The 15,182-nt window shown below is 53.9% G+C and overlaps 1 protein-coding gene across 1 annotated transcript in view; it reads left to right on the forward strand.

Moving 5' to 3' along the window:
- The first annotated feature begins 611 nt into the window (after window positions 1-611).
- The window catches only part of LOC117639885 (UDP-N-acetylglucosamine--peptide N-acetylglucosaminyltransferase 110 kDa subunit), a 30,649-nt gene continuing 16,078 nt past the window's right edge, over window positions 612-15,182 (forward strand). The window contains exons 1-5 of the mRNA XM_034375836.1: window positions 612-1,127; window positions 1,643-1,796; window positions 1,881-2,124; window positions 2,213-2,281; window positions 7,949-8,145. Of these exons, the coding sequence (XP_034231727.1) occupies window positions 1,040-1,127; window positions 1,643-1,796; window positions 1,881-2,124; window positions 2,213-2,281; window positions 7,949-8,145 (752 nt within the window). The 5' untranslated portion in view covers window positions 612-1,039. The remainder of the gene's footprint in view (window positions 1,128-1,642; window positions 1,797-1,880; window positions 2,125-2,212; window positions 2,282-7,948; window positions 8,146-15,182) is intronic.

Genomic DNA, 15,182 nt, shown 5'->3' on the forward strand with positions numbered 1-15,182 from the left:
TGACTGGCCGGCGTCGTCCACCCGCATTCTTCCTCCTGACAAGTTTTAATTGGCCCGAGCACGCGCGACAATAAACCGACCGACTATCTTTTCATACCGTAGCCTCGCGCAGGTGCCCAACTCCCCAGCGACCACCAAAGCTCGAGCTTGCGCATCTCTTACAGGAGGGTCGCTACGGACTCGTTCCCAGATCCGTTTCGTTTTCGTCGCGCTGTCTCTCTCGCACTCATGGGGCGTCCCGTGCAGGCGCGAGAGGGACAGCGCGCGCCAAAACGACTCTCTCACGACTCGCCGGGCCGAGTTTCTCTACGCGCGCCCTCCTCGTTGGCACTCGTCGAACCGTCCGCAGTGAAATTTCGAAAATTCCGCAACGCTGCCCGCGACAGTGGTGTTTGTCTTTGTCGGACGCGTGCGGAGGAAGTACCGGCGGAGGCGAGCGTCGGCCCGTGCAGTGTCGCGGTCGCGCAGGGCTTCAAAGGGCGGGCTGTTGCCGCGCGAGCCGTCTCGGATCCGACAGCCGCGCGCGCATGCGCACCGGCCGGCGTCCTCTTAGCAGTGCGCCGATCGGTCAACTCGCGAGCGGCTTTTTCTCGCTCGCGAAATCGTCAGTGTCCCGGTGGGGCGTTACAGACAGTCACTCGCGCGTCCCTTCCACTCGGAAAAACACGATTGATTCCATTATCGGGAAGTTCAAGGTCGGCGTCACTTTTCGCACCTCACCCCCCACCCCCTGGCCTGGACCAATCGGAGGCCGCGTTCCATGCCGTTCCATGCGGCCGCACCGTGGCGCCATCTGTATCCCCGTTGCTTCCAACACCCAACCCAACAATCGCATCAGCCGGACGGTTACTTAATTTCTAGAAAGGGTTTCTGCGCGTGCTTGTTGATCATATTTTTGTGAAAGTCGCTACGGTCTGTTTACTATTTTCATTCGTTGTCGTGACAAATATTGCTACCATTGACGCTCTCTTTTGGCGAAGGGCTAAAAAGATTGACATTTTAAACGTCCGTGCAAGTTTTTTTAGCAAGTGGATTTTCAATGCAGTCCTCCCAAGTGCAGCAGATTCAGCACCAGTTATCATCTGGGGCCAGTGTCATTTTAAAAATGAGCGAAATATCTAGCATAGGTGAGTCAGACGTGCAGGCTGCGTTGTTGTTTACTCGTTGAACGGTCCTATTCGTTATTGTGGCGTGGCTTTGCTTTTATCGACCTTGTGCTGTATAACCTACCATCTGCCTATGATTGATCATCCTCATGAACAACTTGTTCGATCTCTAGCGATAACCTCACTCCTCTATTTGCAATCTTTGTAATTTATGGCTGGTGCAGAGTTTCCATCTCTCTTTCTCCTTTTTTGTTTACAAGTAAATATCGACCCTTGGCTTAGCTTTGATGATGTTATTATTGTGCTAGTGGTTAAAACAAAGGACTCTGTGTCTTGCATCTATGCCGCGATGGTAGGTCTGGGCGCATCTGTCGTGGGGGACCAACCCTGTTTTGAGCCAAGTTCTCCTTCCTGTCACTTTAACGACACATGACAATTAATTTATTGAAGCTTGTGACTATTTTCCTTTCACATTGAGGTTAGGATATTTGTTGGCTTTGCTTCACCCTTGACTCATTTGTCGTTCTCATTTTCAGCGGGGCTGTTGGAGCTGGCCCACCGTGAGTATCAAGCTGGTGACTATGAGAATGCAGAGAGGCACTGCATGCAACTATGGCACCAGGAGAGCAACAACACTGGAGTCCTTCTGCTGCTGTCGTCCATTCACTTTCAGTGCCGCCGGTTGGATAAGTGAGCATCCCACTTCGTTATTCATCTACCTGATTACGTAAAGTTTTGTCTGTGCAAACTATAGTATTTTTCTGTTCCCTTTAGATCTGCTAACTTCAGTGCCTTGGCAATTAAGCAGAATCCATTGCTGGCAGAGGCATACTCCAATCTGGGAAATGTCTACAAAGAACGCGGACAACTTCAAGAAGCTTTGGAAAACTACAGACATGCTGTTCGACTGAAGCCAGATTTCATTGATGGTTACATCAACTTGGCTGCTGCTTTGGTTGCTGCTGGGGACATGGAGCAGGCTGTCCAGGCATATGTAACTGCACTCCAGTACAACCCTGTAAGTTGAATAATATAATTGCAGTAAATTATCTTTTTGCCCACTTAGTTTTGGAACTTCTTTTTTATCCTTATTCTTTCTTTTACAGGACTTGTACTGTGTACGCAGTGACTTAGGCAACTTACTTAAAGCTCTTGGAAGACTTGATGAAGCTAAGGTAGGTGGAAGAGCTTAAATCCTAAATCATGATATCAAGTGTCCAAAAGCAAAGAGTATTAGGCCTTTTCTTGTCTTGAGTTTTATTCTGAGAGATTTACATATCCATTTACCTCCATTTTTTTATTTTTTTTTGTCAACTAGTAAATTTTATTTTGTTAATGAAACTAGCCACTTGTGAGCTGATAGTGATTTGCAAGGAAATACTAAATTTTTTGATGTATTGGAACACTCGGTATTAATATAAGGGGCTTTCTTCATTTTACATTAAGCAGATGCTCTTCAAACATTTGGTCATGTATTGTTGTCTGTTGCCATGCTAATTCAGAAGTTTTTCCACGACAGAATGGATCATGCTGCTGCTCGGTTGCTGCTGCATGCGAAAGTTTTGAGTTGTCAATTGAATTGGTCATCCAAAGCATTGACATGCCTTAAATCCCCTCTTCCCATTTTAGGTGTACCTGCCCAGTAATTGGCCTCATCGCTTTGAGCCAATTCAATATGTTGCTGATTTGTAAAAATGCGCAGCTGATACTTATTCTTGTTACTGTAAATCTGAGGTAGTTTTGGTCTTTTCAAATTTTTCTTTGACTGCACTGATTATTCAAAGTGCCTTTTTATTAGTTTAGAGCACTGTGCTTGTATTGTTATATTTTTAGTTTGTTTTGTGTTAAGTCTGCTCTTCAAAGTATTTTTTTGTTTTTTCAAATGTGGTCCAGCATATTTGCAGACTTATTGTCGGTTACTTTTGTAGCAAATTTCTTTTAACTAAATCATTTAATTCAAATTTGTTTTCTAGTGAAGAACTATTTGCATGTCTCATAATACCTATGAAAGACAAAGACTCTTCAGATAACAGTTCCATCGATAAAAATTGTTTTTCAGTCCCTAGGGAATGGGCTTAGGCCATGTAATAATATAATAATAAACTTCAGGCAAGGTACTTGACGTTGCTTAGTCATGTAATATTGTTCATCTTTTGCCTGATGTGGCACTTATGTGGGTTGGAAGCTACATTCCAGTTTGGACTGAAAAATAAATGTGTCTTTGGGACAAGATCACAAAAACACTAAGTGAGCTATGGTTTAGGAAATGTTATACTTTCTTGTGGAGTTTTTCTCAGGTCGCTTGCACAAACCTGTGCAAATAGATTTTCATTATCGTGGAACTTGAATTTTACAAGTGTTCCCCGTACCTTCTTTGTTTTGAATTCTGTCTAACTTAGCTAATGTGTCTGGTAATTCAAATTTGGCTCAGCCAACATACTCTATACATATATGAAAGTAAGTAACATTTTCTAACTGATCTGCAATCCAAACCTCTGCACTCAATTCTTGTCAAATGAGATCTAATTATTATTAGAATATTCTAAGCCCCTTTTAACTTTGCTGATTTTTTTCTTCATACCAATTTTAACTTTTTATCAGGGTTGGGTGGAGAGCTTTGGATTTATGACACCCAGCAGCGCTTTGCTGGTTGTGCGCTTGCGTCTTGAGTCAGAAAATATGTTTTTGGTTACAAACACCTTAAATAGAACTGAAATCAGAAAAAAATAATGGTCATGATACATTTACTTTCCTTTTTTTTTTCATTTTGGAACCTGTAATGGGACCTTTCTTTATTATTGACTTTGTTGAAAGATCTTGTTTATTGATTTCATTGATTTTGCCGGGACTTATTTGTTTGCATTATCGTATTTTCTGTGGTATAAACTGTGGTATGAAAAAAAACAAAGGATAAAAGTAACTTCTAATCTAGCTTAGTTTATTCAGTATGATATCTCCGGAATCGGGCAATCGGTTCTGTAATGAGTTAGTCGTATTCTGATCAATCGTTGCACTTTTCGCATGGGCAATGCATCATAACTTGTGTGTCTTAAATATTTGTCAGTCAAACTAACGCTTTGTGGAATGTGTGCATATGAACTTCATTCCTTCATACCTAGCCCTGTAATGCGCGCCTTGCACAAGTTTGCTGAAAGATAAGTCAGTCCTTTTATGGTTGGCTTTCCTTTTAGCAAGTCTCATATGTTAAAGATTATTGCCATTCATGTCTTATTTTTCAGCAGATTTTGTTCTGATTGGGACCTGCCACTGTGTATTCTGCTAATTTACTTGTTATAATATTTCAGACGTTTCTTCATTTGAGAGAAAAATTGTATCCTGCAAGGGCAATGCTTCTGAGGAACTGAAATATTCCCCTTATTTGGAATTTTAAAAATTCTGGCAGTGTTTTCCTTTATACTACTAGCAAAGCAACAATGTGTTACCTCTTAGTTTGAAGAGCATTTATATTATGAGCAAAGAATTTTAAGCATCTAAGCTAACAATAGCATAAACAATTATGTCTGTTTTTGATTGGGTGGTTGGTAAGTAATTGTTGTCAGGTATTGCCGTAACTATCCTCAGCCATTTTGCATGTAAGAGCTGCTTTCTTTGGTTCCCTTGCTTACATTTAACCCTAGTGTCCTGCCTGATATTCAAATCAATATATTTCTCTGTCTCAGCCTTATTGGCTCTTAAAAAAAAGAGTCTGTCGAAATTAATAGCACCCTCATTGTTTCTCTAAAACCCTGACTTATGGCTAGAATCACTTTGATGGGCTGATCAGGGCTGATAAATCTGAGGAACTGTGGTTTGCTTGTCCCATTAATTTCGTTCTTACACATACTGCATTTTAGGAATGTCAATCATTGCATGCCTGGAACAGTAGTTCTTTTGCTCATGATGTAAACCAAGCTATTATTTTTCACCTTTTTTTTGTTGTTGTTGTTGAGGAGGAGCTTGTATTATGCTAACAAGGGAACGTTTTCAGGTGTCAGGAGCCGATTGCTCCTATACTTTGGGATCTTAAAGACCATTTCAAGAAAGAATTTTCGGCACCCACAGTTCGTGCTAAAAGTCACTACAACGCCCTAAAATGAAAGTGTAAGGTCAGGGCCGGCCCGTTTTGGCCAAGCCGTCGGACGGCGGCCAGTGGCCAGTCAGTCGGGTCACGCGACGAAAGTGCGTGTGTCACTTCGAGTTGTCCTTCCTAGTGTTGCTAGGCCACTAGGCCGTTGGCATTGCCACCGCGGGTTATACCGAAATCCACCCCACCACTGTTTGGTCAAACCTGAACAGAAAGGAAATCAACTTCGCAAACTGCACGATCTTGCGGAATCCCTGTTTTCCTACCCTCTTCTCGTTCCTTCGTTTCTGTTTCTGAGGGTGGCTCACTCATCCCTGGTGCACCTTGCCTGGGTCGGCGCTTGCTCTGGCAAGCCTTTGGGGACTGTGGCGACTCCTCGGGTGTAAAGGTCAGGCGTGCCTGGCTCCAGTTGAGCCTCCAAACTTCCAGTGGGCCTCTAGCCAGCTTCTTGTTCGACTTGTCGTACTTGCTCGTCTGCGCCTAGCGAGTTCCCCAATGAGGTTAAGTCTAGCGAGGGCAAGCGAGCGAGTTGCCTCTTCAGAGTCTCTCGCAATGCCAGAAGGCCGCTTCCGAGCACCGTCTCCAATGACCCTCCTAGCCAGCCCCACTGAGCTTGTACGCGGGCGCGGGCACTTGCGAGATGTCCTGGGGTATTTGTGCTCCACCCCCAAAAACAAAAACAACGAAACGAGGAAAGGATAGGCTCGGATGGTCAGAGGTCCTGCGGTGTGGCAGGGGTAATGGTGTCCCGCACGGTGCTGTGGGTCCTTGGAAAGCCTCTTCTGATCCAATTTATTTCATTTTCAATTTTTAATAGGCTGGGAAAATTCATAAGACCTTTTCAAACTAAAACAATTACCATGGCAAATTGTAATTTCTGCTCTTAAATTTTTTCGTCGGGAACTAAGAATCATCTGCTTTCATGGACGTTCTTTAAAGATAAATTTTTTGGTCAAGTTTATGAAAATTGGTCAATTTTCAACTTTCATTTTATGGCGTTGTAGTGACTTTTAGCACGAACTGTGGGTGCCGAAAATTCTTTCTTGAAATGGTCTTTAAGATCCCAAAGTATAGGAGCAATCGGGTCCTGACACCTGAAAACGTTCCCTTGTAAGTGCATGGTGCCACTCAGTTTCATCTTCTCACTTCCTTTTCATCATCTTGTCTGAACGCTCATTGATTTACCCATAGAATTAATTTTTTATTTGAAAACAAAAGCTCATATGTTGTGTAGAATGAAGAAAACTGCCCTTTGTTGTAGTCTTAAAGTAATAATTTACAATTATTGATAAATTTCCTTTGTCTGTGTTCAAGACTATCTCTTTTCTGGTGAAATTTCTGTTTCATGTAAAAATCACATTCAAACTGCCTTACTGAAACCTCTACTGTTCTCTTGTTCATTTGGCCTTTTCTTTCCTTTCCTTTTCTCCTCATCTAGAGGTTTAATTGAAAGAATGCATGTTAGGCATAATAATGGAAGGAAGCACGTAGCTCTGTGTATTGGGTTTGCTCCTTTTTCCTTTATATTTCATCAATGCCTTTTTGGTGTTCTGAAATACAAAGGTTGTGGACTATGCCCGTTTCTGACCCATGTCCATTGGGCATGGAGTTGAAATTGCTATGGTACATTGTATTGGTCTCAACAAGTTTCTAATCAGTGTGGTTTTTACTGTTCTATGTAATGTATAACTAGGCTAGGTCTGGGGCCTCTTGGGTCTGCAGCGTTGGGACCGGTTGCTGATCTACTTTGGCGTTCCCGAAATAGCCACGAGGCAGGGCTCCAGTGTATCTATGTAGTGGCTTGGTAATCGATTCAATCACTGCAGCAGGTAAAGTAGACATGGTAGCCAGTCTCCTTATGTTCGAATTTTCTGATTTCCCTGCTTTAATACATGACATTGATCTGGCTTTAATGAATCCAATGAGATATAGGGGGTATTTGAGAATTATGTGAAGTCCATTCAAGAAATTTGCGTTTCCTGATTTGCCTTTTTTTTTGGTCTATTTTTTTCCTGTTTTGATTTTCTTTCTTACTAGTTGTAGTTGAAGGAGGCTGGCTGACGTAATAGTAAAATTTCCAATAATACAACATGTTGGTCTTTTAGGTTATGCTGAAGTTGTTTTCCTCCGCCTCCCACGCGCCTAGCGTAGCTGCGCACACACTGCCGCGTGCCGTGAGCCGCGTGCCGCGCCTGCGACACCTACCCCTTTTCGATTGCGCATTACAACACGACTCATCACGAACAAGTCATTGAGACACGCACGCCTCGTCGACCTGTGGGATTGTGGGACTGGGCGCCCTTACCTGGCTTCTGTCTCGGCAGAGCTCTCTCTCTCTCTCTCCTTTTTGCCCGACTTGCCCGGTCGACTGGCTGCCGCGCTGCGCGTCACTACACATCCTTGAGAGAATGCGACTGGAGGGGCGTAAAAGAAGCGAGTGACTGAGTGTGTGCGAGAGAGAGGGTAGTGTTGACGTGATTCAAGTCGACGTTTGGTTTGGTTTTGTGATGTCGATTGTGGCCATTGCGGCCACTCTGGCATGGATTAGCACTGGCGAGGCTCATGATGACACGTCAGCACTACCCTCGAGTAGGGTGTAGGGCCCTTTCTGGCAGGGGAGGTCGGATGCTATGTCTGTGCTAAGGTTTGCGCGCGCTGGCGACCTGTCTTTGCGAGTCTTGTTCTTGTCTACAACGCGGTTTCTGTTCTGCCCTCCCCTCCCCTCCCCTCTTCCCGCCCCTCCCCTCCATCCCTGCAGGCGTGCTATCTGAAAGCCATCGAGACGAGGCCCGACTTCGCCGTGGCCTGGAGCAACTTGGGGTGCGTGTTCAACGCGCAGGGCGAGATCTGGCTCGCCATCCACCACTTCGAGAAGGCCGTGGCGCTGGACCCCAACTTCCTGGACGCCTACATCAACCTCGGCAACGTCTTGAAGGAGGCCCGCATTTTCGACCGGTGAGTAACGGTCCCTTTCGTAGGGCAGCTCAGCTGCGGTGTTTGGGTGTGTGGGAGGGCGCGTTGAACTCCGCCACAGTGGAGGTGCCCGCTCACTCCATTTAGCGCGTCGCGTCGGGTTAATTCCTTCCAGCGACTTTGCTGTGTTTGGCACGCCCAAGTGCCGCCCTGGAATTTACTTGGCCGGCGGCGCAGCGGTGCGCAGCGCGGTGGAAGGCGTTCGCTCTGTCTCTCTCGCACTCACGGGGCATTGCGTACCACTCGGTGCGGGTGCGAGAGAGAGAGAGAGAGAGGCACTCTGCTGGCGCGCGGCCAGGCGCGGCGTGGGGCCTGCTGCGCCTGCCGTGCCTGCCCAACGCGGGGTGGTTTGAGGTAGGGGTGGCGCGAGGCTGGCTGCTCCAGGGGCGGGGGGTGCTGCTGACGCACCCCCTTGGCGGAATTCCCCCACACCGCGGTCACTGCAAAAACACAGTCTAGACCCGCCGTCTTTGAGATCTCTCTCTCCCTCCGCCGGGGTTGAGGCGGAGAGGCGGCAAAAAAGGGCCCAGCCTCGTTGAGGTATTGGTCGACCTCGCTCGCCTAATGGTTCTTGCGGGGTTAAGAAGGGGGCCACCGGGAACCGCTGCAGATGTGGCTCGGCTGGGTCCGGCTCGGCTCCGTCCGGTGGCCTTGGAGTGCGTCAGTGTGTCGCATTGAGGGGGCTGTACTGTGGCTTAGCTTGCCTGCCTGCCCGTCTGTCCGGCCGGGCCGGGCGCGGAGCCCAAGGCCTCGGCCGACCATCCCTCTGTGTGTCATTTATTTTTCCGCCCCTCCCTTGTTTGCTGGCCGGGCTTCCTTCCGTTTTCATATCGCGCTGTGTGTGTGTGCGTGTGTGTGTGTGTGTGTGGCCCCCGAGGGTGTCGTGCCCTACGTCCTGCTTAGCGCATGCGGGTTCCCCCACCACTTCGCATGAGCATTACCGCGACTCTGCGTGTAAATTGTGCGAGGATTTGGCGTCGCAGGGGTTGGGGGAGGGGGCTTCATTGTCTGTCTGTCTTCGGACCGTGGTGGAGCACGCGGTGGACAGTGACTGAGCACCTGTCTTCGAGGGACGACGCCACGACGACTTACGCTCATTTCTTTTCGCTCCGATGTCGTGGAGCCGCGTCGCCGCCGCCTTCGTCGTCCCCGGACAAATGAGAAACAATTAGTGCGCGGGGCGGGGCGTGGCGGGCTGAGCTTGGCACACTCGACACGCGCTGGGTCTTGCTGTTTGCGAGTTTCCACCCCGACCAGAGCAGTACGCAGTACGGGCTGCGGTGGCGGCGCCACGTTCTCCCAGTTTTGGAACTAAGTCGGCTCGGCTGGCATCGTCTTGCTCGCCGTCCGCGCCGTTTCATAACGCGCTTTCTCCCCCCCCCTCCCCCCTCGCCCGGAGACCGCACTGCGGTGGCCCGTCTGTGGGCGCGGCAGGGCAGGGCAGGGCGCGGCACGGCAGGGCGCGCGTCGAGTCGGGGCAAATGAGGTTACCTCCCCGTAAAGTGGAAAGCACCCGACTGGAAAGGGGCGGGGGAAGAAATACGCGTTGGCAGTAATAAAAGAGGACGCCGGTTTGGAGAGGGGAGGGGGGCGAGGGTCGGTGCCGAGGGCTTACAGGGCGTAGACCCGGCGCCAGTGTGGTACCCGCTGCCCGCCCCGCTGTCGCCGCGGTGGGCTCGGTGGGCTCCCAGAGGCGCAGTGATTTTGGCGGTTGGCGGGAGTGCCTCGCCCGGCCGGGCCACGTGGTGGGCACGTGGTGGGCGACGGCCTGCCCTTGGCTTACCTTGGCGCGGCGCTGCGGCGGCGCGGTGTGCCTTTGGCAGTCTTTGGCGGTCGGCCCGGTCCCTTTGAGTTCCGTTTGCTGCCATTCCGCCTCACCCTGACACTGTTCTATTCTCGTGTCGCACGCGCGCTGCCTGGCTTCGGGCCTCGGGCTCGGCCAAGGCTTGGCCAAGGCTTCGCGCCTCGTCGCGGACGCGGTGGTTTCGCTTCGCAGGGTCAGGGCGCGAGGCCTTGTCCGCGGCGGGGGCGAGGCCCTCGAGGGCGGGGCCGTCTAGAGCGCTCTCTGCAGCGCCGTGCCCCAAGGCCGTGCCCCAAGGCCGTGCTCCCTCGCCGTGCTGTTCGAGTGCGGCCACGGTGGACCCGACCCAAGTTGATTTATAGCTAGATTGGGGGTTGTCCCTACCCGGCCCGGCGCCCTCTCCTTGTAGTATCTCGTCGTCGTCGTCCTCGCCCTTTTTCGTGTCGCGTAAGACTATGTTTTTCGCCACTTTTTTCACCGCGACAGAGACGAAATGGAGTCGACGGAGACGCTGGATCGGCGTTGTTGTTTGTTCCGGCTGTGCGGTGCGGGGCTGGGAGGAGAGTGGACGGGGCGGCGGGGGCGTGTGATGAGTGCGTTGATGGCGCTCTGAGAATGGGGTCCTGACGACGTGGGCGCCTCGCTGTCCGTCCGTCCGTCCGTCTGTCTGTCTGTCTGTGCGTTCGTCTGTCTGTTTCTTTCCCCTGCCCTTCACCTTGGCGGGGAGGCCGCAGCGTCCGTGGCCGCCAGCCCTAGCGCGCTGGCGCCGTCGCCGTGTTTTGCTGTCGCTGCCTCGTGATGTCGACCGTGCTCGGTGTTTTCCGCTGTAAGGGCGTCGTCCGCTGCCCTGCCTCGCCCAGCTTGCCCCAGCTTGCCCCAGCTTGCCCCAGCTTGCCCCGTGGCGCGGCTTGTTTTTGCAGCCCCCTGGAGAATGTCCGTCCCCCCTCCAGAGCCCCGCGCCCCGCGACCTGGACGCTCCAGCATTCTTTCCCTGGCGGGCGTGTCGGCCCGCGGGGTGCCGACTCCGTCTCTCTCGCACCCCTACGGGACGCCCCACGAGTGCGAGAGAGACAGAAGAGCGTCTTTCGGAACGGGCCACGCGGAGGAGGACTTGTGAGGAGCGGGGTATCGATCGCATTCTACGAGTTGGAATATAATTTGGGAATGGCGCCGCTCCGCCACTCTCCTCTCGACGGGCGGGTGCAGCTGTTGCAAAGTATTTGCAGTGGCGGAGCACAGCGGCCACCGCCCGAGCCAAGTTGAACTCGGCCGGAACGGCACGAACTCGCCCTCGACCACTTTTTTTCTCTTCGTTTTCTGTTTCACCGCTCGGCTTTTCTCGTCTTTTTCTTCGCTTTTTAAAAAGAGCCTTGCCCGAGTTTTATACGAAAATAATTGCGGGCTGATGACTTGGGGGAGGCCGGAGGGGAATTTCGCGACTGTTGATTACCTCTCCACCTGGGAGGCGAACTCGGCAGCCCCGTTCCGGCGGGACTCTTCTTTGTCTTCTTGTTCTTCGCTTCCTCATCTCGCGGCGCTTCCTGGCCGCCGAGTTCTGCTTCGTTTGATGGGAAGTATTTCCAAAGTCGGCCGGGCCAGCTATCTAGTCAGAAGGGCGAGGTGGGGGTAGAAATGTATGAGGACGACGGTGGACTGAGTGATAATGAGGCTGGCGTCACGGCGAGGAGGGGCTCGAGCAGAATGCCGCCATTGAACGCGGTGCTGCGATGCCGCGATGCGCACTTGTCTGTTGAATGGGGGTTATGGATGGTGGCGGTACGGCGCGGTGCGGTCCGCCCCCTCCTGGTTCCGCCCCCCACTCGCACTGCGAACTGGTGGCGTGGGCGTCGGCTGAACACTTGACGTCAGCCTGTTGTTGCCTGCGCGGCGCGCGGCCAGACCCAGGCCGGTCCATTCTGAATGCCTTTGGTGCCCTCCGGTGTGTAATGGATTGGACGAGGCAGACCGACTTTTTTTTTGCGCGCGGGGGGATGTTGAAGTCCGTCTGTGTGTGTGTGCGTGCTCTCACTACCTAGACGCCCGCGCGCTCGTTCGCTCTCTCTCTCTCTCGAGCGCGCCTCGAATCGGAAATAGCCCACGTCCCGTTTGAGCCGGCCTTGTCCAGATTCAATGAGTGTGGGGATTATTTCTGACGCGGCCGGCGGATGTTCATCCCCGTGGCTCGCGGCCAGCACACTGATTCTGAGAGTGGTTCTCGTCGATCTGCCTCTCTCGCACCAGTGAGGCATCCCCGACAGGTGCGAGAGAGACGGAGCGACGACAGCGACTCTCGGAATCAGCCTGTAGCGGCAGCTGGGCGTGGCCGTGCAGTGCATGGCCGCGGACCTGGTGGTGGCGGACCACCGCGACGACGTCGAGGACCGCGTCGACGCGCGCCGAGGAGGGCAACAGGTTGAGGTGTGCGCCAGCCATCTCGTGTCGCGGACCTGGACGTGCAGCACGATATTGGCGGGGCGGGGGTGGTTGCAGGGCGCGGGGGTGGGCGTCGGCGTGGCCCTCCGTGACGGTGTAGCCTCCCCGTTGATTGATTGGCCGCTTGATTGACGGGTGGATTGGGCGGTGGCGCGGCGCCGCGGAGCCCCGGGGCGTCTCGGATGGTGCGCCGCGACGCCGTTACCTCGTCCTGGAGTGCCTCAAGTTGCCACACGGCACTAGTGTCGGCCCGCCACTACCTCAGGCCGGCCGTCTATCCTTCTCGCACTCGCGGGGCGTGCCGTCGCGGCGCGGGAGAGCGAGAGAGAGGGAGAATGCGCGTCGCTTTGTCGATACGGCCGAGTGCAGTTGATCCGCCCTCTGCCTGCAGGGCCCGGCCCTTAGCCCTTCCATTAGACAGAAGCTGCCGGTCCTCGGCCGCACCAGCTGGGGCACAGCCCGGCGCCAGAACCCTCGCGGCTACTTTCTTTCTTCTTCTTCGTCGTCGTCTTCGTCTTCTCTCCCACGCTCGTCCTTGGCGAATGCGCAGTGAGAGAGATTTGGCCGCCGCAGGTCCGGCAGGGTATTGGGAGGCGACGGCGATGTTTGACGGGCTGCTCTCTCTGCGCGCTGCCGCCACCGCCGCCGCAGGGGCTTACTTCAGCTCGAGTGGTTTCGCTCCAGACTGTACTGGGGCTTCTGTCCCTCGCGCCGCATTGGACTTAATCCCCTCCGCTTCCTGGTCGTGGGCGTCGTCGGGGAGAGGGTGGTTTGCCGCCGAGACGGACTGCCTTCCTGTCGAGCAGCGTGTCGTCCTGGAGGACGAACGCGGAGCGACGCGGAGGTCGTCGCGCAGGGGCGGCCTGCGTTCGCCCGCCTTGGCGGCCGATTTCGCGGTTGGCTGCGGGGGCTGATCCTGCACGTCGTGCCGGTGTTCGCCGTACGCTCGAGTGCACCCACCGCCCCGCCCCGCCCCGCGAGGCGTCGCTCGAGCGCGCGACCTATTGGCGGGCCCGGGGCGGGGAAGGGGTTCGGGGGTCGTTGTTGTTGTGGAACAAGGGGCCTGCCTGTTCGACGTCAGCCGCACTTCATGTGGGGCGTAGTGCGTGTAGCTGGTGGTGCCCCACAGCGTGGGCATTGCAAGTCGCGGGGGACGCTGCTGATTTCCCTTGTCGATCCGCCGTCCCGCCAACGGTGTGCTTTTGAAGCGTTTTGCAGCGAGCGAGGCGGGTGAGCGCGGCGCTGCTAGTGCAGTGTGCGTGGTGGAAGCTATCCAACAGCTTCCGCCTCCTGCGGGTGGCTCCGAACGGCGTCGCCGCGTGTCTCGCTCGCACTCGCGGGGCGCCCCGTGGGGCCGTAGGGGTGCGAGTGAGACGGAGGGCTGCTGCCGCTGTTTTGGCGAGGCGTGCGGGTTCGCGTTTCGCGGTCGTAAAGTGGCGCGAAAAGCGAGAAGCTGGTGCGCGCCGGTTCGCGGGGGTCAAACAGTCGCTCTGTCTCTCTCGCACTCGTGGGGCGTTCCGCTCAGGTGAGAGAGAGAGAGAGAGAGAGAGAGAGAGAGAGAGAGAGGCCGGCAAGGGGTTGGCGTAGTAGCTTCTGACGCAGCATGGAAACGCAATTATTTGCCTTTGACGTCTCCTTGGACTCCTTGACGAGGGTGCGATGCGGGCTCGAGGGGGAGACGTCGTCCTTGCGTTTCTCTTTCTCTCTCGCTCTCTTTCCTGCCTCCTCCACCCTTTCTTTTTTACCATTCCGTCTGAGCCGGTCTGATCTGGAGGGTTGCTGCGACCGTGGACGTCGTCGTCGTGGTGGTGGTGGTGGGCCGCCTCTGACGCACAGCTCGGCGTCCCTGGCGACGCTGGCCTCGTGCCCACTCGGCCGAGTCGTGTGGCGAGTGTTCAGGAAGCACACGCACATGCGCGTACAGCACACACATGCATCCAGAATGTAACAGTTGTTGTTCCAGTGCGCCTTGTTGCCCACTTGGCGGCGTGCTTCGCCCCTCGTCTCTGACGGAAGAGGCGTTTGCCTGAAACCAGTGTAGTACCTCCCGCGCGCGTCTGTAGGGGCGCATGTGTGTTTGCGTGTGTGAGTGCACGTACGTGTCTTCTTGGAAGTGGGCGGTGGCGGTGCTTTTCGCGGTGCGGAGTGTGTGGATTCAAACGGGCGGGTAAACGCGTTGCCGCTCTCGGGCCTTTCCTTTGGGAACCCGAAGCCCGATTTTCCTCTTGTCTAGGTCCCCGCCTTTGGTCCGAGGGCCGCGGGGGCGGCCGGGGGCTACACGTCTATGGCGTGGTGCAGGCCCGGCCCCGCCGCCCCAGCCCGGCTTCGACTGGGATGAAGGCGGCTCAGCCGATGGCGAGGCGATGAGCGTCAGGCTCCTGGCCCCGCCCCCTTTATTGCCAGCCCCCGCCTTTCAAGTCTTTCACTTTAGTTGGCGCGGATTGCCCCGGGCTGCTCCGGGCTCTCTGGGCGAGCGGGCGGCCCGGAGCCCGGAGGGTCGGTTGAGGTGGTCGGAGCACGGGGACATTCTGAGCGTGGCGGGAGCCGAGCGGGTGAGGACCGTAGTAGCAGTGGTCTCTCTCACTCCGCCGCGACGCGCCCCGCGAGTGCGAGAGAGCGCGAGCGACGGCGCCGGGTGTGCTGCTGCTCTAATTTTTGTCCACGGGCGACTCTGAAATGGGCGGCCTGGGCTTACCTCGTTACGCGTTTCATTTGGCTGCCAGAGGATTTGCATTTTGGCTGCGGGCGATGGCGATGGCCGCGTGGGGGCCTCTCGCCTGGGGGT

This window comes from Thrips palmi, unplaced genomic scaffold (assembly GCF_012932325.1).
Source record: "Thrips palmi isolate BJ-2018 unplaced genomic scaffold, TpBJ-2018v1 HiC_scaffold_12, whole genome shotgun sequence".
In the NCBI taxonomy this organism is placed as follows: domain Eukaryota; kingdom Metazoa; phylum Arthropoda; class Insecta; order Thysanoptera; family Thripidae; genus Thrips; species Thrips palmi.